Source organism: Talpa europaea (genome assembly GCF_964194135.1).
Source record: "Talpa europaea genome assembly, contig: HAP1_SCAFFOLD_131, whole genome shotgun sequence".
Lineage (NCBI taxonomy): Eukaryota > Metazoa > Chordata > Mammalia > Eulipotyphla > Talpidae > Talpa > Talpa europaea.
In genome coordinates this window covers 61,722-79,176 of record NW_028167988.1, presented here as the reverse complement: position 1 = coordinate 79,176, position 17,455 = coordinate 61,722, and the positions used below count along the sequence as shown (strand labels likewise).

At 40.9% G+C, this 17,455-nt stretch overlaps 2 protein-coding genes across 6 annotated transcripts in view; one reads left to right on the top strand and one right to left on the bottom strand.

Annotated features, from left to right (window-relative positions):
• Nucleotides 1–9,458, top strand: part of FKBP9 (FKBP prolyl isomerase 9) — a gene marked incomplete at its 3' end in the record, with an annotated part of 36,709 nt that extends 27,251 nt beyond the window's left edge. The window contains exons 7-10 of the mRNA XM_084259809.1: nucleotides 1,572–1,758; nucleotides 5,874–6,019; nucleotides 7,426–7,589; nucleotides 9,282–9,458. Coding sequence (XP_084115935.1) covers nucleotides 1,572–1,758; nucleotides 5,874–6,019; nucleotides 7,426–7,589; nucleotides 9,282–9,458 — 674 coding nt within the window. The remainder of the gene's footprint in view (nucleotides 1–1,571; nucleotides 1,759–5,873; nucleotides 6,020–7,425; nucleotides 7,590–9,281) is intronic.
• Nucleotides 9,459–13,156: 3,698 nt separating this feature from the next.
• Nucleotides 13,157–17,455, bottom strand: part of NT5C3A (5'-nucleotidase, cytosolic IIIA) — a gene marked incomplete at both ends in the record, with an annotated part of 39,059 nt that continues 34,760 nt past the window's right edge. For 4 of the 5 annotated variants that reach the window (XM_084259802.1, XM_084259803.1, XM_084259804.1 and 1 more), the window contains 5 exons: nucleotides 13,157–13,258; nucleotides 13,773–13,973; nucleotides 14,516–14,678; nucleotides 15,737–15,826; nucleotides 17,177–17,262. In XM_084259802.1, the coding sequence (XP_084115928.1) occupies nucleotides 13,157–13,258; nucleotides 13,773–13,973; nucleotides 14,516–14,678; nucleotides 15,737–15,826; nucleotides 17,177–17,262 (642 nt within the window). The remainder of the gene's footprint in view (nucleotides 13,259–13,772; nucleotides 13,974–14,515; nucleotides 14,679–15,736; nucleotides 15,827–17,176; nucleotides 17,263–17,455) is intronic. The other variant, XM_084259805.1, reaches the window with a different exon arrangement.

Here is a 17,455-nt window from a genome sequence, read left to right as displayed (position 1 = left end):
GAACTGGCAGACTGATAAAATATACCTCTGAGTGGAGCAGCGGGCAAGGCAGGAGAGGTCTGCCACGCCATGTGGGACCCTCACCGGCCGGCCGGGATCGAACTGGCACTGCAGAGGCTGCGCACAGCTCCACAGCGCAGCACTCAACTGCCTGCGCCACCAGGGGAGGCCCACTATAGCGATTGTTTTTTTGAACAACTTATATGTTTTTTTTCCTTCCCTGTAAACACTTGTGGAAATATACATCCTTGATTCTGCATAACACTTCTGTAAAACTTCTACATTTAAACTTTTTGAAATGATCTAGAGATGTGCTTAATAGTTAACTTTTTTAACATTTTTTAAAATTTTATATATTTTCTATGTCATTTTTCATTTTTGCACAATGTATGCATTTTCATCTTGGTTATAGTCCCCATACAATTCCCATCCCCCCCTCCCGTTTTGATCCTACTCCCTCCTCTCCTCCCTCCCCGTAGTGTGTCTCTGGTTTATAGTCACTTGTTGATTTTGATTTTTACTTTATTATAATTAGTCTTTTTCCTGGTCCCTTTTTAGGTTTTCTAAATTCCTGCTATGAGTGAGACCATCCGTTATTTTTCTTTCTCTTTCTGGCTTATTCGCTGAACATGCTCCCTTCCAGCTCCATCCATGTTGCTGCAAATTGCATGAGTTTATCTTTTTGACTGCTGAGTAATATTCCATTGTGTATATGTACCACATCTACTTGATCCAGTCATCTGTTTTTGGGCATTTGGGTTGTTTACATAGCTTTGCTAGTTAATACATATGTTTAAGGTGTCCCTCCATCCCCTGGGAAGCTGACATTAAATTCATGGAGTGTCTGCTAATCTAGGATTTATGGTAATTCTTTCCCCACAGGGTTGCTGCAGAGGTTTACTGAGAAAATGTGTGTGAAAAATACTTTTGTAAACTATAAACATTATTCATATGTGAGATAAATATTTTCAAAAGTGGAAATAATGGAAAAGTGTATTAATTTCATGTAGAACAAACAGGATGTGCTCTACAAAAAGCATTTTGTGAGCTCTTAGGTGTCCTATATCATAGGAGCTATGAATGAGCTGATTTGGGGAGGCATTTTTCCCTGTGAAGTTTTATACGTTTTGTTTCTCCTGCACACTGGTAGGACACTGAAGTAATTTCTACTTTTCAGCTGATTTTCTCATTTTAACTCTTACTTCCATTGGGAAGCAGTGCTTTAATATGGCTGAGCTTTAGTTTCTTCATCTGTGACGAATTTAGCCATCTTTCAGGCTTAACAATTCCATGGAGCAGTAACCCATTGTCTGGAATTTTAGTCCACACTGATCCTAACTGGCTGTGTGACCCTGAGCAAATCTGTGCCTCAGTTTCCCCACCTGGAAAACGAGGGTTAGGTTACTTGTTACAGCCTTCTAGCTTCATTCTCCCAGTACTCCCAGAGCTTTCCTGTCTGGGTCTCCATGTTCCTCACTGGAGATCTGCAAGGCCTTGCCTGGTGTTATTGGGGAGGCACATTGCTGTAGTGTGTAGGGCACATTCATTAATTTCCTTTATCTGTCCCTTAGGGAACATCCCTGGCTCAGCTGTACTGGTGTTTGACATCCATGTGATTGACTTCCACAACCCTTCAGACTCCATCAGTATCACCTCCCACTACAAGCCCCCTGACTGCTCTGTGCTGAGTAAGAAGGGAGATTTCCTTAAATATCATTACAACGCCTCTCTTCTGGATGGGACCCTGCTGGATTCCACGTAAGAGCAGCTGGAATGGTGGGGGAGCGAGCCTGGTGGGTAAAGTGTGTGTCTCCATGCGGTCCGCCTTTTCTAGTCACTGGCTATGGGTTGAGAGCTTCCCCAGTATATAGCTCATGCCCACATCATTGCTCAGGAACATTTTTTTTTAAAAGATTTATTTATTTATGCATACAAGAGCTGGAGACCAGGCCAGAGATGGCGGTGGCGGGAGAGGATTTACCAGAGACAGAGTGGGGAACAGTACAGGCAGACTGACTGAAACACACTGCTGAGGGGAGCAGTGGGTGAGACAGGAGGCGTCTGCCTCGCCATGTGGGTTTCTCTCTGGCTGGCCAGGGATCGAACTCTGCGGATTGCTTCATAGTGTGGTGCTTAACCCCTTCATCACCAGGGAGGCCCCATTATTTTTTTTTAAAGATTTATTTATTTATACAAGAACTGGGGTACAGGTCAGAGGCGCGGGAGGGTGAGAGAAAATTCACCAGAGACAGAGCGGGGAGCGGAACAGACAGACGGACCAAAGACACTGCTGAGGGGAGCAGCAGGCCAGGCAGGAGAGGTCTGCTGTGTCATGTGGGTTTCTTCCTGGCCTGCCAGGAATCGAACCGTGCTGTAGAAGCTGTGGACAGCTTCACAGTGCAGCGCTCAACCCCCTGCGCCACCGGGGAGGCCCCCAGGAACATTATTTTAAGAGTTCCCTATGAATGATCTCACGCTACTCCTGTGAAATTGTCTTTCTGAAAAACAGATCTCATCCTATAACTGTTGTCTTTAAAAATTAACTCACAGATAAAGTCCAAACTCCAAAGTCTGGTGCATCAGGCTCTTTGTCAGCTCTGTTCTGCTTCACTGGTCTCATCTGCTGGGGCCCATATTTTACCTCCCAGGGCTGCAATGTATAGTGGTATAGGATGTGAACTGCTTCTTTCTTGTCAATATTTGCCCTGGATTAAATATCCTCCCTTTTATCAAAATTGTTCCTTAATTCCAAGGAAGACTCAACTGCTCCTACTTTTATAGCCTCATTTTATTTTATGTATTGCCTGTTTTTTTTAGTTATTTGATTTCGTTTTCAATTCTGTTGCTGGTCTGAATACCCAAGGGGTATCTCATATTTTTATTGATATTTTTATAACTTACATCTAGCCAATAGCACCTATATCATAGCATAAAGGAGCATTTTAATAAAATGTTAATTGATTGACAGTCTGAATATATATTAGTAGGAATCAGCAGAATAAACTAGTATGGTAAAGGTGAAGGGAACTTTGCTTCTTCTTTATCTGGATCTTCAGCTGTATCTAAGTGGATACAATATTCTTTTCTTTGGGAAACAAACCTTTTAAATAGTTCGTATAAGTTTATTCATTTTTTGTACTGAGCGTGACCTTAATCCGTAAGTTTGTTCTTAGGAAGAAAGAAGAACATCCTATAAATAAGTGTGCTACTGCATTTATTTATTTAGATGGGGAAGGCTTTCTTTCTCTCTCACCCATCTTTCTGCCTTATAGCTTCAGGTAACAGAGTGTGAGTGGGGAGACCCAGGCATGAAGAGACAAACTCTGGGATATATTCTGCAGAATACTCTCTCTGGTGCCACAAGATCTTATATACTAATGCCTATAGCATATTTCATGTGTTGATTGTTAAAACACCATTATTTTATACATTGCTAAGAAAGTATAAATCTTATCCCATAATAATGATATGCCATCAATTTCAAAATGTATTCAAATGAGAATGTAATAGAAAATATATAATCAGCAAAACATGTACTAATTTCTGAGGCCTAGAATTACAGTGATCTGGCTTATAGCAAACTTGTTTGCAAAGAAATCCCAGCCACCTAGGTATTAAAGCTTTGGAGTGCAGTGGAGAAGAAGCATGACTTGTAGTTAGTTGTTTGGGGGATCCAGTGAGCTTATGCATGCAAAAATGTTCCACAAACTGAGAAAGGTCTATAAGGGCAGTTACTCTTGCTAATGTTTATACTCATATGTAGCACTCCTGTGACCATGGAGAGGGGATGTGAGGGTGGGAAATGAACAGAGGAATTCCCTCCCAGTGTGTTCAGCATATGCTTCTCATGTGGGTTGGGGATCCATCTTCCTGACATCTGATATGTCTGGTGGATTCAAAACATTCTTGCATGAAAAGCTCCTTCCCCTTACCTGAGACTCCAGTCTGTACTGTGAGCATCATCTGTGTTACATGTAAGTCTACCTGGAAGAGCAACATGCAGTTGTACCTGCAGGTCTCTTCTTGATGAGATCTTCAGAATAATGTGATAACATCAGGTATGGCAGGCCTCTGCCTACCTGTGTGTGTGGGAGGAGTCCCTTAGGAAGTTACTTCCTTCCCCCCCTGGGCCCCAGTGGGCTCTAGCAGTGAAGAGGCAGGTGCTGTGGGTACTAGTTTGTCAGTGCCAAGACAAGCTGGCTGCTGAGAGATAGAGGGGACTGTGGGTGGAGAGCCACAGAGGGCGGCCTACAGGCAGGAAGCAGGAAGCCTGTGAGGGTTGGGAAGCCTGGAATGCACAGAAGGAATGAGGAGCATATCTGAGAGAAAAAAACGGCATAAAAATAAAAGATGTCCTGCGGAAAAAGAGTTCGTGGGGTTTTCAGAGATGACACTTGAACACGAAGTGTTTACTTGGAGCATTTTCTTAATGTGTGCTTACACTGGCCCCCGAGAGGAAGAAAAAGCATTTGTTATTTGATAACTAAATGAGTTCCTAAATGTTCTGTAAGACTTGGAAGCCGAGGAGTCCTAAGGGAGGTCCCTAATGGTCCCTGGAGTAAAGCTATGTGAAGGCGCCTCTGTGCTGCTGACAAAGGAGGGATTGTGTAGAGGGCAGAACGAAGGACGCTCTGTCCTGCGGGCCTTGGGCCAAGGTGCCCTGCGCCAGAGTTGGCTGTTTGAGTTTCATCCCAGGTAGAACAAATGCAGACCCTGTTTTGGTTTGCTGGCCCCAGAGAACCAGTTGCCTTTGAGATTGGCTTGAGAAGAGACAGAGGCGGCAGCCCTGGGCCCAAGGAGGCCTGAGAAGGACATATGACCTAAATGGGCTACTGTGTCGTCATCACCTGGGGAATGGGCAGCAAGGGGGCATCATGGAGGTGGGGTTTCTTTCTTGGTATTGAAGAACATAGCCCCGCTTTGCCTTTAGGAAGTGATAGGAACACATGGCTTTGAAAATAGATTTATTTTCAGTAGTGACTGGGTGACAGAGCAAACGTTTATTCATCTGGGCTTCCTGGAAACCATGGACATCAAGGATAATTTAAACCATGGCCCAAGTTAAACTCAGTTATTTTTCAGAAGTCAGATCATTATAGACACAAGCACTTTACATTACATCCCCCAGACCATCCATTTATTAACCCTTTGTACTTGCTTTCTGCAGTGCCAAGCTTAACATGTTATTTATTATTTAGAAGATCCCTGTGAGGCAGCTATCATACCCACTTTTTGGATTAGGAAACTGAGAGATTAAATGGTCAGGGTGAAACTGAATGGTAGAGCCCGGATTCAAATGCCGGTCTTACTGCATCCAAAACCTAGGGTTTGAACCACTTTTAAATTTTATTTTAAAAAACTTAGGAAAATTTCTGTCTATGAACACTGATGAAAATTTAGGGAAACTTTGCAAGAGCAGGACAAAGAACTTTTTCTTTCCGAAACCATTGGCAAGAAGGTTGCCCCAAGAGGTCCCATCATCCCTCAACCTTCTAGTATGCATTTCCTACAAATATGGAAAGCACCTATGTTAAATCAACACATAAGTGAAATTCAGGGCGTTTACTGCCATGTAACCCTACAACCTCACTTAACTTCTGCAGGATGTGAAATAACCCCATTCTGATGTGCCCCAATACTTTGGGACAATTCCCTGGTCTTCCTTTGGTTTTCACCGTGACACTTTTGAAGATTACAGGTGGTAATTTTACCAAATGTCCCTCGGTTTGGGTTTGTCTGATGTTTCCTCACGACTGAAGAGGGCTTCTGTGTCTTTGGCAGAAACATCATGGAAGTGATGTGTTTTCATGGGAACACTCTCAAGTGCCAGTGGGCTCCTGACCTAAACAGGGACTCCTTTGCTTCGTTTTCAGGTGGAATTTAGGCAAAACGTATAATATTGTTTTGGGATCTGGACAAGTTGTGCTGGGCATGGATATGGGTCTCAGAGAGATGTGTGTTGGAGAGAAACGGACAGTGATTATCCCTCCTCACCTGGGGTATGGGGAGGCCGGCGTGGGTAAGTAAGCAACAGTATTAAATGCTTTTGGGGCACGTTTACTATCTGTATTTTGTGCATTTGGGGTGCCATATGTAGAGTCACACCATGCTTCTTCCATTTAAAACCCAAAGAATCTGTGGCTTTATTTTTAAAAAGTATTGAGCATTTTCGTTTGATAACTAAATGAGTTCCTAAGATCCCTGTGAATTCAGTGTTAATGCCATGTTAATGCCCCACACCCTCTTGTGAAAGCAGGGGCTTTAGTGGAATAAACCTTTTGCATCTTCAAACCCACCTGTGGGAAATGTCCCGAAAGGAGCTTTCCAGGCAATTTTTCTTAGGTGAGGCCAAGTGCTTCCTTCTGGCGCTGTTTCTGGGGTCAGGAAGGCTTTGCTTTCTCTTCTCCCGAACCTGCAAGGTGGCCAAAGGGATTTCCTTATGGTAGAGTTTAGTTTCAAGTCACGGAAATACTGTCTTTGCCTCGTCCTCACAGGAGAGGTTTGTGTTGTGGTATATACTTCACTACTGCTGCCAGAATGAGTCCACCACATGGGGATTTGGCAACCCCTTCTTTTTTTTCAGCTTTTTAATGCTCCTGCTGTCTGGAGGTGGGGGAGATGCAAAGTGTTAACTTGTAAACATGGCAGGCTTGATTGATTTCCTCTTTTTCATCATTTTAAAATAACTGGAAAAAGTACTCTGTTCCTCCTACCAATCCAAAAAGAAACACTTTAAAAAATATGTTGTGTATCCTTTAAGACCATGCTTCTGTAAGATAGATTATAATTATCACATATAATCTACATAATATTTAGTAATTTAAATTAAGGCATATTTACATATACATTGAATTTATATATACACATATCTATTCACATAGTTGCATAACTTCTTTTGGGCTCGTACTAGGTATACTATTCTCAAACTTATGTTTATTGTCATGTTAGATTGTAATTTTAAGACATACCGTATTATTTTTAAAATCTTACTATTCAAAAGTTCTACCAATGTGGTCTCTACTAGTGACTTTCAGATTTTTTTCACTGACACACATTAAGAAATACATTTCATCTCCCTGTCTCTATACATAAACCTAAAATTTCTGCATGTGTTAATATACATTTTATTTTATATATAAAATTGAATAAAGCTATTTTTTCTATGTGCATTGTACCCTGGTCTATTTTATTCTCTTCTTTAATTAAAAAAAAGAAATCCTGGTCGCCATCTAAACTGATTTCATAACTCATTAATGGTGACTACCTATAGTTGGGAGAAACTGCTTGCCAATGCTAAGGTCTCCTGCTTTCATGAGAAATGCCTGCCTTTGTCAGGCAGCTGGATGCATCCTCAGGTGGGGAGGGGAGCTGAGCCGGTACTGCTGCCCTGGGCACTAACCCGCTTCTGCCCTGTTGGTGAGACAGCTGGAGAAGTCCCTGGGAGCGCCGTGCTGGTGTTTGACATCGAGCTGCTGGAGCTTGTTGCGGGCCTGCCTGAGGGGTACATGTTCATATGGAATGATGAGGTGTCACCCAACCTCTTTGAGGAAATCGACAAGGATGGCAATGGAGAAGTCCTCCTTGAAGAGGTAAATGACCTTTGAAGGAAAACGGCGCAGAAATGCCTAGTGAACATTACTGGGCCCAAGGCCATTCAGAAAGTGAAGCAGGGAGTCTGAGGTAGCATCAGAGTCCACAGGTTAAGAACTCAGTCTCCCAGGACTGCCAGTCACTTCAGAAATCAGCTGAAATCCAAGGCTGCCACTTGGGCTTCTGACCGACTGGCTGTAAATCAGGTTTCTGGACACCCTCCTCAGGTTTGATTAACTTGCTACAGTGACTCACAGAACTTGGGAAATTCATTAGCTCACTAGATCACTGGTTTGTTACAAAGAATATAACTCAGGAACATGCAAGTGGAAGACATATCTAGCGCACGGTATCGGGACAGGGCACTGAGTTTGTCTCCCTTCCGTGAACACCACTCTCCCCAAATCCCACATTTTCACCAACCCAAAAGCCCCCCACCTTTCCTACAAAGCCTCTACGACCTGCTTGCTGTCACCCCCTCTCCGGCTGCTCTCCCCTGCTTACTTGCCCAGCACGCTGTCCCTGTGTTGTTCTGTGAGCACATCAGGCTCACACCCACCCCAGGCCTTGTACCAGGTGTTCTGTATTCAGAAAACACTCCCCCAAGATAACGGTTTGGCTCACTCCCTGGCTTTCTTCAAGCCTTTGCACAAATTTCCCTTTTTCACTGGCCTTTTACCCTAATGTCCACATTAAACACTTCAACCCACTCCCCCACCTATACTCTTTTTTTTTTTCTTTAACCACAAACTTTTTCTTTCTCTAATGTACTGTGTTGAAATTTTCTCCCTGCCATTAGATGGTTGCACCAGCAGATCCCATAACATTTCTATTCACTTTTGGATCTTAATAATCTCACTTTTAATTATTTGAAGTGCAGACAGTTTAATATCAGAGCTTTGTTTCCTTCTCCACACTGAGGCTCAGAATCCCATGGGGTGCAGAGTTAGCTTATTCATCCAGCTTTCTTTTCCATGCCTTCCTCCTTAACCACTGTGCTGCAAGGGGGATGCAGGGTATAAAGCGGCAGGAAAGGTGCAGGAGTATGTGTGACCAGTGACTGCCCTCTGGACGAGGACCCTTGTGTGGCAGATGCCTAGAGATTTGCTCTTCCTCTTATAGGGCACTGCTATGGGTTCCACGATCACCAGCACCACCTGGAACTCCCGCTTCCCATTCCTTGCTGTCAGCACTGCCTCTCTGCATGGCCCTCTAGGACTGTGCTTAGCTGTGGCCACCTTCACACTTGCTGTTCCTTACCTGGCACTGCTTTTTTACTTCTCTGGAGCATTTTATTTTCTAATTTAATTGTAATTTACCTATTTTTTAATGTCTATTTTTAATGGTGTGTCTTTCCCACCGCAGCATGCTAGAATTAAGAGGGTGGGCTATTTGTTTATTGATGTATCTCTAGGGTCTGTGATGATGCTTAGTGCACAGCAGCCACTTGTATGGCGAGTTCTCAGGGTGGTTGGGGGTCAGCCTTTGGTGGGGAAGTCTTTTGGTCAGGGGACTTTTAACCTGCATCTGGGGGAAAAAACCCAAGTCGTGTAGCTCATAAGATTTTGTCTGTTTTGCTAGCTCAGATTCAAATTCCGGCTCCATCGCCTTTGGGAGGCTGTGTTCAGGCTGGGGGCTTGGGGTTCTCAGCTGCCACGTCTCATGCTTTGCACTGTCCCCCTTCTCTCCAGTTCTCAGAGTACATTCATGCTCAGGTGGCATCTGGCAAAGGGAAACTCGCTCCTGGCTTTGATGCTGAGATGATTGTGAAGAATATGTTCACCAACCAGGACCGGAATGGAGATGGAAAGGTCACAGCTGAGGAATTTAAACTCAAAGACCAGGAGGCCAAACACGATGAACTCTAAACCTGACTCAGCCACCTGTGTGACTCCAAGCCCCCGATCACGGCAGAGTGTGCCTGCGGGTGCGAGGGTCTCAGAAGCGCACGGTCAGCAAGTAGTAGGTGGGTCATGTGTACCTGGGCTTATGTCAGGGATGGGTTGTACACGCGGTGAGAATTTAGGCCAACTGCTAGGAATCTTAAAAAAAAAAAAAAATCGGTGCGAGGTGCCTCAGCGTGGGATGTGTTGTCTATGGAAAAGGCTGCGCTGCCAGCCAGTGTTTTGTGAGCCATCTGGGTAGTTTTGTTATTAAAGGAAAGTAGTGTCAGACAGGAGTTACAATCATCTTGCAGGGAACAGAAGAAAAAGTGACCAGGCTGTCTGCATAGGAGGATTAAATTTTTTTTTTTTAAATTTGCCAGTGCCAGTGTTTTAAAGTATTCTTCAAATGGGCAGAAAAGACAGGGTGTGCCAGCATTCCCAGTAAGCCCTGGAAAAGTTTCCTCACTGGCTCTGGTGATGCCCAGCACACACGTGTGCGTGTGTGCGCACACACACACACAGTTTTCTAGTTCATCACACTCATTCCCTTGTTCTGCTCCAATTGACAGTGTAACTTGGAGGTTAAATAGAAAACGAGACATTTTGGACTATGAATAGAGAATTGATTGTGCATTTGCCACGTAAGATTGCCTGCTTCACTCGTCCTTATTGCTGTCACTGTCCTGCAGTGCACTCTCACCCGCCCTGAGTCCTGTGAGCAGACAGGGCTGGTGGTGAAGGTGGACTCTAGCTTTCTCCCCAAGACCAAGATGGAAGCGACTTCTCAGCAGATGAGCATATGCAGGTGACATTCTTTTCCTGGAGAGAGCAGTGCCCTGAAAGGGGGGCGGGGTTGTGCTCTGCATAGGAAAACAAGGAATCTTCACCTGCCTAGCCTCCCCACCTCACCTCGTGTGGTAACCGCATTGCTGTCTTATGTTTCTTGTTCCCAAGTGGTGGTGGCACTCACTCTGAAGTAATCATGATTTCCCTTTGGGACTGCTTTATTTTACTAATTTAAACTATTTTGTACTGATGTAGCCCTAAGATACTTCATGAAAATGCCGTGCACTCATTCAGTGGAATTAACGTTGCAAAACTGATCTTTTGTATATAAAGTATTGACTTTTATCATGTTGGCTTTGTGGTGTTTTATTTAGTTTTTTAAAGATTTATTTATGCATACAAGAACTGAGGTACAGGCCGGAGGTGTGGGGGGGCGGTGAGAGGACTCATCAGAGACAGAGTGGGGAACAGAACAGGCAGACTGAAATACACTGCTGAGGCGGGCAGCGGTGAGACAGGAGAAGTCTGCTGCGCCATGTGGATTGCTCCCTGGCTGGGAGGGCTGAAGTCAATCCCAGGACTGTGGCTAGCACTGCTGGGAAGAAATACCTATTGTGTCTGTCTCACCAGGGACTCCGGTTAGCTGAACCTGAACCTGATAGGAAGCCAGAGAGAAAGGAGCTCAGGTGCTGGTGTTCTCAGAGGCCAGTCTCTTGCGATGCAGAGAAAAGAGAATGACTCGCAAATGGAGACTAAACTAGCACGTGTATTTTTAAAAATAGTGTTTTAAATGTATTTTTAAAAATAGTGTTTTAAAGAAGCAAATGTTCACCGTTTACTCTTGGCAGAAGAAACTTCAGGGACTCCATGTACTTTGGGGAGGCACAGGAGATGACCATGGCCTTTCTGGCTCTGGCTGCCATGGTCACTGGTGGTCCTTACCCCTCTTCCATCTGGCACAGTCACTCAGATTTTCCATCGACCAGAATTCCTTAAGTACATTAGATAGGTTAGTCATCTTGCTAAATTGAACTGCCCTTTGGAATGCACTGGGCTTTGGTTATCCGTGAGTCTTCATAAAGATAAAGCCTGTGCTTATACTGTGCTATTCTTAGCTGGTTCTGTTTTATTCTCACTCCCCATTCCAAATTTCTGGACCCCATGAATGCTCAGACTTCCCCATATCATAAATTTGACCGTGACTCTAATCCTCGAGCTCCACAATCTCTGAGCAACTAATTGGTGTGCTAAGGCATCTGATCTGTGATGCTCACAAAGCGAGATCCAACTACTTCGAGACATCCAGGGAAGTCAGCAGTCTCTAGTTCAATCCGACATGGCAATGAGGCAAGGTCTTGTGATGAAAACCCTTTCCCTGGGGCATACCCTCCCTATCCTCTACTACAAACATCTCCTAGTAATGGGACAGGTTGACTGAATAAAAAATAAGTTTCTCTGGGGGAAAAGACTGCAGGTTTTAGAGCTTCAGGAATAGAGAAATCTTTGGCTCAGTTTTGTTTGTTTTTAAACTCTGCCCAAATGCTGAACTGGAACATTGGTCTTTTCTGACCTTCTGGCTGAAATACAGTAGTCCCTGGGAGGATAAAGGAGATACATTTTATGGTTTAATAGTTTTTTATAAGGAGATGTTTGTAGTGGAGGATAAGGAGGGTATGCCCCAGGGAAAGGGTTTTCATCACAAGACCTTGCCTCATTGCCATGTCGGATTGAACTAGAGACTGCTGACTTCCCTGGATGTCTAGAAGTAGTTGGATCTCGCTTTGTGAGCATCACAGATCAGATGCCTTAGCACACCAATTAGTTGCTCAGAGATTGTGGAGCTCGAGGATTAGAGTCACGGTCAAATTTACGGTATGGGGAAGTCTAAGCATTCTTGGGGTAGCAGAAATTTGGAATGGGGAGTGAGACTGAAAAGAGGAACACAGGTTCCTAACTTAGCAGTTTTAGTCACTATGTGACCTTTTGTTTGCTACTTGTGTTTGTTTCTGAAACTCTTAGACTTATAATAAATGACCCTCTTTTACAGATCTTTTCATTGGGGGAAAATGGTTTTCCCAGGTTCTCTAGTATTTTCTGAGGGGCAGATTAAATTTGCTCTGCAAATATCTTTTTATCCTTAAACTTATTATGTGTAAATTTGAAAACATTCAATTTAAATAGGCATTATGACAGGGACATTGGGACTCTCAGCACACTCAAATACACAAGAAAAACACAGCCGGCACTGAATATATATATCTGTTGAATGAATGAAATACTCTTGACAGTAGAATTAAAAAAGTTTTTCATTTCATGTTTATTATCAGTGCTTCAACACAGAACATTTTATGATTAGTGAACGTGGATACCAATTTTCAAACACCAAGTGCCAATATTTTCTGTTAAATAGTGATTTTCACACCAAACAAAATAACCAAACATAATACACTTCAAAAGACTGTGATGCCATCAGCATCATGCACCCAAATTAGAAAAATGACAGTACTTAAAACCATGTCATTTTACCATTTCATAAAACTTCTTAAACCTCTATAAGCTTTCTCAGTGTAAAAAGACTCCTCAAAATCTTCCCAGTAACAAACTATGAAATTCACTTTGAAAATGTAGGGAGTTATTTTTCAAATTTTGGTTTAATGACCTTTTTTTTTTAAAATCTGTTAAAAAAATACGGTGAGGAGTGTGTTGAGAGAGGTGGAGAAAACGGAGTTTCCAGTTGATGGATTCAGCTTGTCTGAAAATATACTTCAGCAATGGAAAGGAAAAACTTCAAGAGCTAGAATATATTATAAATAAAAGTTTTTCAGCAGATGAACAGATGAGCAGCTCTTGCATAAAACGTACACACAGGAGAGGTCTTGTCCAAGAATACTTCTTTACAGAATCTTCTGTAAGACAGAGTTGGCTACCTCCAAAGATTCCTCCTTTACCAAAACAACATCGTAAGAGTCCAGGTACTTGTCTAAAAGCTCATCCACCTAATCAACCACAACATAGAAACAAAAATTGAATTACTATGCAGGAAGAACTAAGTTTCACAGAAATTTCACTGTGATATTAGATCTACTGGGCAAAATGTAAATTAATTCACTTTCATAAAATTTCTTTGAAATGAAGAAATACTTCCAAACTTTTAAGACTCACTGACACAGAAATTTTCCCACATAGTGGCTTTTCTCCCAAAATGACTTCTTTCTAGTACAGTGATTCTCAACTGGGGAAGACTGTGCCCAAGGAACATTTGGCAATGTCTGGAGACATTTTGGTTCTCATGGCACCTAGAGGGGAAGAGGCCAGAGAGACCTCATTTAGAATTTCACCCTCTCTTCCCCCAATAGGTAGTATTCATGAACTCCTTTAATCATCCCCAGAATAAAGAGCAATCAAAGTGTCTCTAAAGGAACTACTTTGTCAGGTTCCTTTTGTAATAATTGCCTGTAACATCTCACCCTAATTTTTCCTTAAAATTACATGACACTTCTGGATACTTACTCTATCATTTAGATACCCAATTTTCAGAATGTGTTCAACATTGGTCACCCCATCTGCCATTCTTAAGTCTCCTTGGGAGTCTCCAAGTAGAATTATGTTGCTGTTGTCTTTTAGTTGATTGAAATAGTCTGTGTTCTTCAAGGCACCATCATGTTTGTTAAATACATGAATTAGTTCTCCTTTAAATCCTTTGAGCACCCCCTATTAAAAATACAAGTCCTTTTGAGATAACAGGTTTTGCATTTTATAAATTCTGTTTGTTGTTTTCTCACATTCATGAGAAGAAAGGCTTTGAGAAGTAAATGACTTCCTAGAAACTAACTGTTAATCACAATGAGTTGAAAAGTCAATTACTTTCATTTGGTTCCTAGTGAAATGGTCCAATTTTATGTCTAGCATAAATATTGTCTTGATTAGAGAATTCTTTAAATAATGTCAGTTCTGATTCACTTCTTTCCATCTATGGATGTTAAGTTTTCAGAGTTGCTACATTAAGTTACTTTAAAAGAAGTTTTAATAATTGCAATGTTAGCCTACAGTTTGGAGAACAAAAGTTTAAGGAGGGTATGTTATTGTTAACATATGGCTATGAATACAACAGTGGGGGAGATAACTCTCTCAGTACACTTATCAAGTTGGCCTATTAAATGAATACATATTAAATAATACATAGCATACATTCAGGTGATTAAAATATTTTCACATTTTAAAAATAACTTTGAAAAATGATTTGATATTCTTACACTGTCATCAAAATCCATGAAGTTGGACACTACTTTGACATTTGGATGATAAACACCAGCTTGCCTGATAACCTCCTCGAGTACATCACCAATTCCAGCCGAAAATATGAACATAGGGATATTGTACTTGTGGAGTTTATCGAAGAAATTCTCGTATCCTTCCCTGAAAGATGGAGGTGTAAACTGTTAATGAACAAAATGTATCTCCTTTTCACCTAGAAGTTTAAAAAACCAAATATCTCTACCTAAGTCTATGGCTCACTCATATTCTCATTTCAAATACTGCCCGCTAGGACTATGACTGATGTCTGCGACATAACTAGCACAAGTTTTTCAAACAAGTTAACTTTACCCTCCTTTTAATAAATATTAATGGCACATTAGCTGCTTTTTAGGCTACACGAATACTGATATAGGCCTATGATTCAGAGTTTACACTATTTAATATCAAATAATGAAACCACACCTTGAAAAGCCCAATTAGGGTGAGCTGAAAGACCTGCTGGTCCATCCTGCTCACTTACTCCCTTTTGTTAAAAAAGCTGAGTGGCAGCAACTAGCTGTTTTCGCTTCATAGTTGGCATTTCTTCTGCCTAAGATCTGGCAGCTGTAGTTCATGTTTTGATCTTAAAATCTTTTCTTTTTTACTCTTCCTTGGCTATAGGTTCAACTGTCTACAAAGGAAGGAAATACTTACTAGTTGTCCTCACACTCTGACAATTTAATGCTTTCCCCTTAGAAGCATCACCAAAAAACAAAAACAAACAAACAAAAAAAAAAAAAAAGGAAAAAATAGCATCATCATCCTTGTCTAATGGGTTGAAAATTTTAAGAGGTGGTAAACAGCATTTGAAAATAAGCTTTAAAATGTGTTATATCTTAGAGTTCACATATTACAAATGTTATCTACTAATTTACCTTGTTTTCAAGAAACTGAGAATTCAGACTGCAGATTCATGTAAATTTAGAAATGGAGTACTTAGCTAACTCCTTTTCAATTTGATCAATAAATATTCCTTTCATATTTCATGTCTAACATGTCATTCTCATTCTAACATGTCCTTATTTCACCACTATTTTGTGATAGATGGCCTATTTTGGATATGTTTTTATATGAATATTCTTATAGATTATTTTAATAAAAATACACACTTGAATACATATGTAACAACAATTCAAGTCTGTAGACAATTTACAACAGAAGACACCCAGGAAACTTACTTGAGCATAATGTCAGATTCTGCCACAATTTCTCTAAGTCTAGCTTTTGGTATAGCCTGTTCAACAAGCAAGCTATGTGATTTAGAATACCTGGAGTTTATAACCAAAGAAAAAAAGAATGATTATCAGTTAAGGCAAATTAAAACTATTATCGTTACAAAGCATTCTTCAATGTGAGAAAATACAGCATTTCATTCATATTTTAGATTTTAATTTAGATTTAAATTTTAAATTCACCACCAATGAATACACAGGAAATATGTCTCAAATGACATACCTGTTCTTAAGCATTTCCTTATTTAACTGTGTAAATAAGATAACGAAAGGGTATAATGTGTAAACCTCTCCTCAGTCTACAGATAAGAACTGAGTCTAACCTAAGGAGGTGTAATCATCCCTTTGCAATAAGAATCAGAGCAAAGGTATTTTTTTCACCCACTTGTAGTTTTAATGTTCATGAAATGCCTGAATACTAATGATATTGTCAGTGAGTATGAGAGAAAATCCTTGTGATGAAAAATTTACATACAGGGGCTTTATAATTACATACAACACCTATAGTCACAGCATCTCAGTTTAAGAGGTCTCTAAAACCTCACTACCTTTTATGTAAATATGCCCCTACAATATTCCTAAGCAACCCTTCTCTCTGCCTGGGCCGGCTCCCATCATGTTAGTGAGCTCATATGCCCAGGGAAACTTATTCCACTAAAATTCTAATTACAAGGCAGTCCTTTCTTTTATCATGATGAAACCAGTCTTGTTAAGTCTCCCAACTCTAGCTCCACTTTTACTTCCATAGGCCTGGAGAGTAAGTCTAACTTTTTTCCAACACTTTATACCATAAAAAGTGATTAAGTGTGCCAGGTACTCTGTTAGCCAGTAGGATAATGAAAATAAATAACATCATTCCCAGTCTTTTAAGATTCTGAAAGTTGCTTCTGAATCAAAGCATTTTCTATTCCTTGAAATGTTCCTCAAATGGACTGGCATTAATTCCTGTGATTATCTTAGTGAACTCCTTTGACAATCTAAGTTTGTCAACATTTCTCTCAACAGCATTTTCCCAGGACTCAACACAATGCTTTCAGCGTGGTCTGCTTGGAATGCTGCATTTGATTAATGCAACCAATACCAATTCTCAATAACATTGTCACCTGCTGGTTCCAACTGAGTTCAGATTCCTGATTCATTTCTTTCACACATTCAGTCACATCTTGTTCATATATTTTAAAAAAGTTTTTTAATTTAAGGCTTACATGTGGAATTTTAAATTGAGTGATCAGAAAATTAAAATTCATTTTGTTATATTTAATCATCATAGAACTCATTAGGTAATTTATGATTCTATATATAGTACAGGGGAAAATGAAACATATACAGTAACTGTAATGTTATTTTATTATATTTCTACTCTCTTATTGCCTAATGTGCACTTACCATTCAACCATATAAGGATACTTCTCTTCTACAGTAAGATTAGGATCAATTTCAATTGCATAATATTTTTCCTTTAGTTGCAGTAACTAGAAAGAAATGAGTAGCTTAATCAGGGAGGAGAATTACAGAGTTGTTATTAAGTTGCTTGGTTTTATGGAAAGCAAAACAGCTTAAACAAGTGATTTCCAAAAATTGCTTTATAATGTAAAATTAGATCATTATTGTCTAGCTAATACATTGACTGAAGAGCTCTTTGTTGATCTTAGTTTACATGTGACT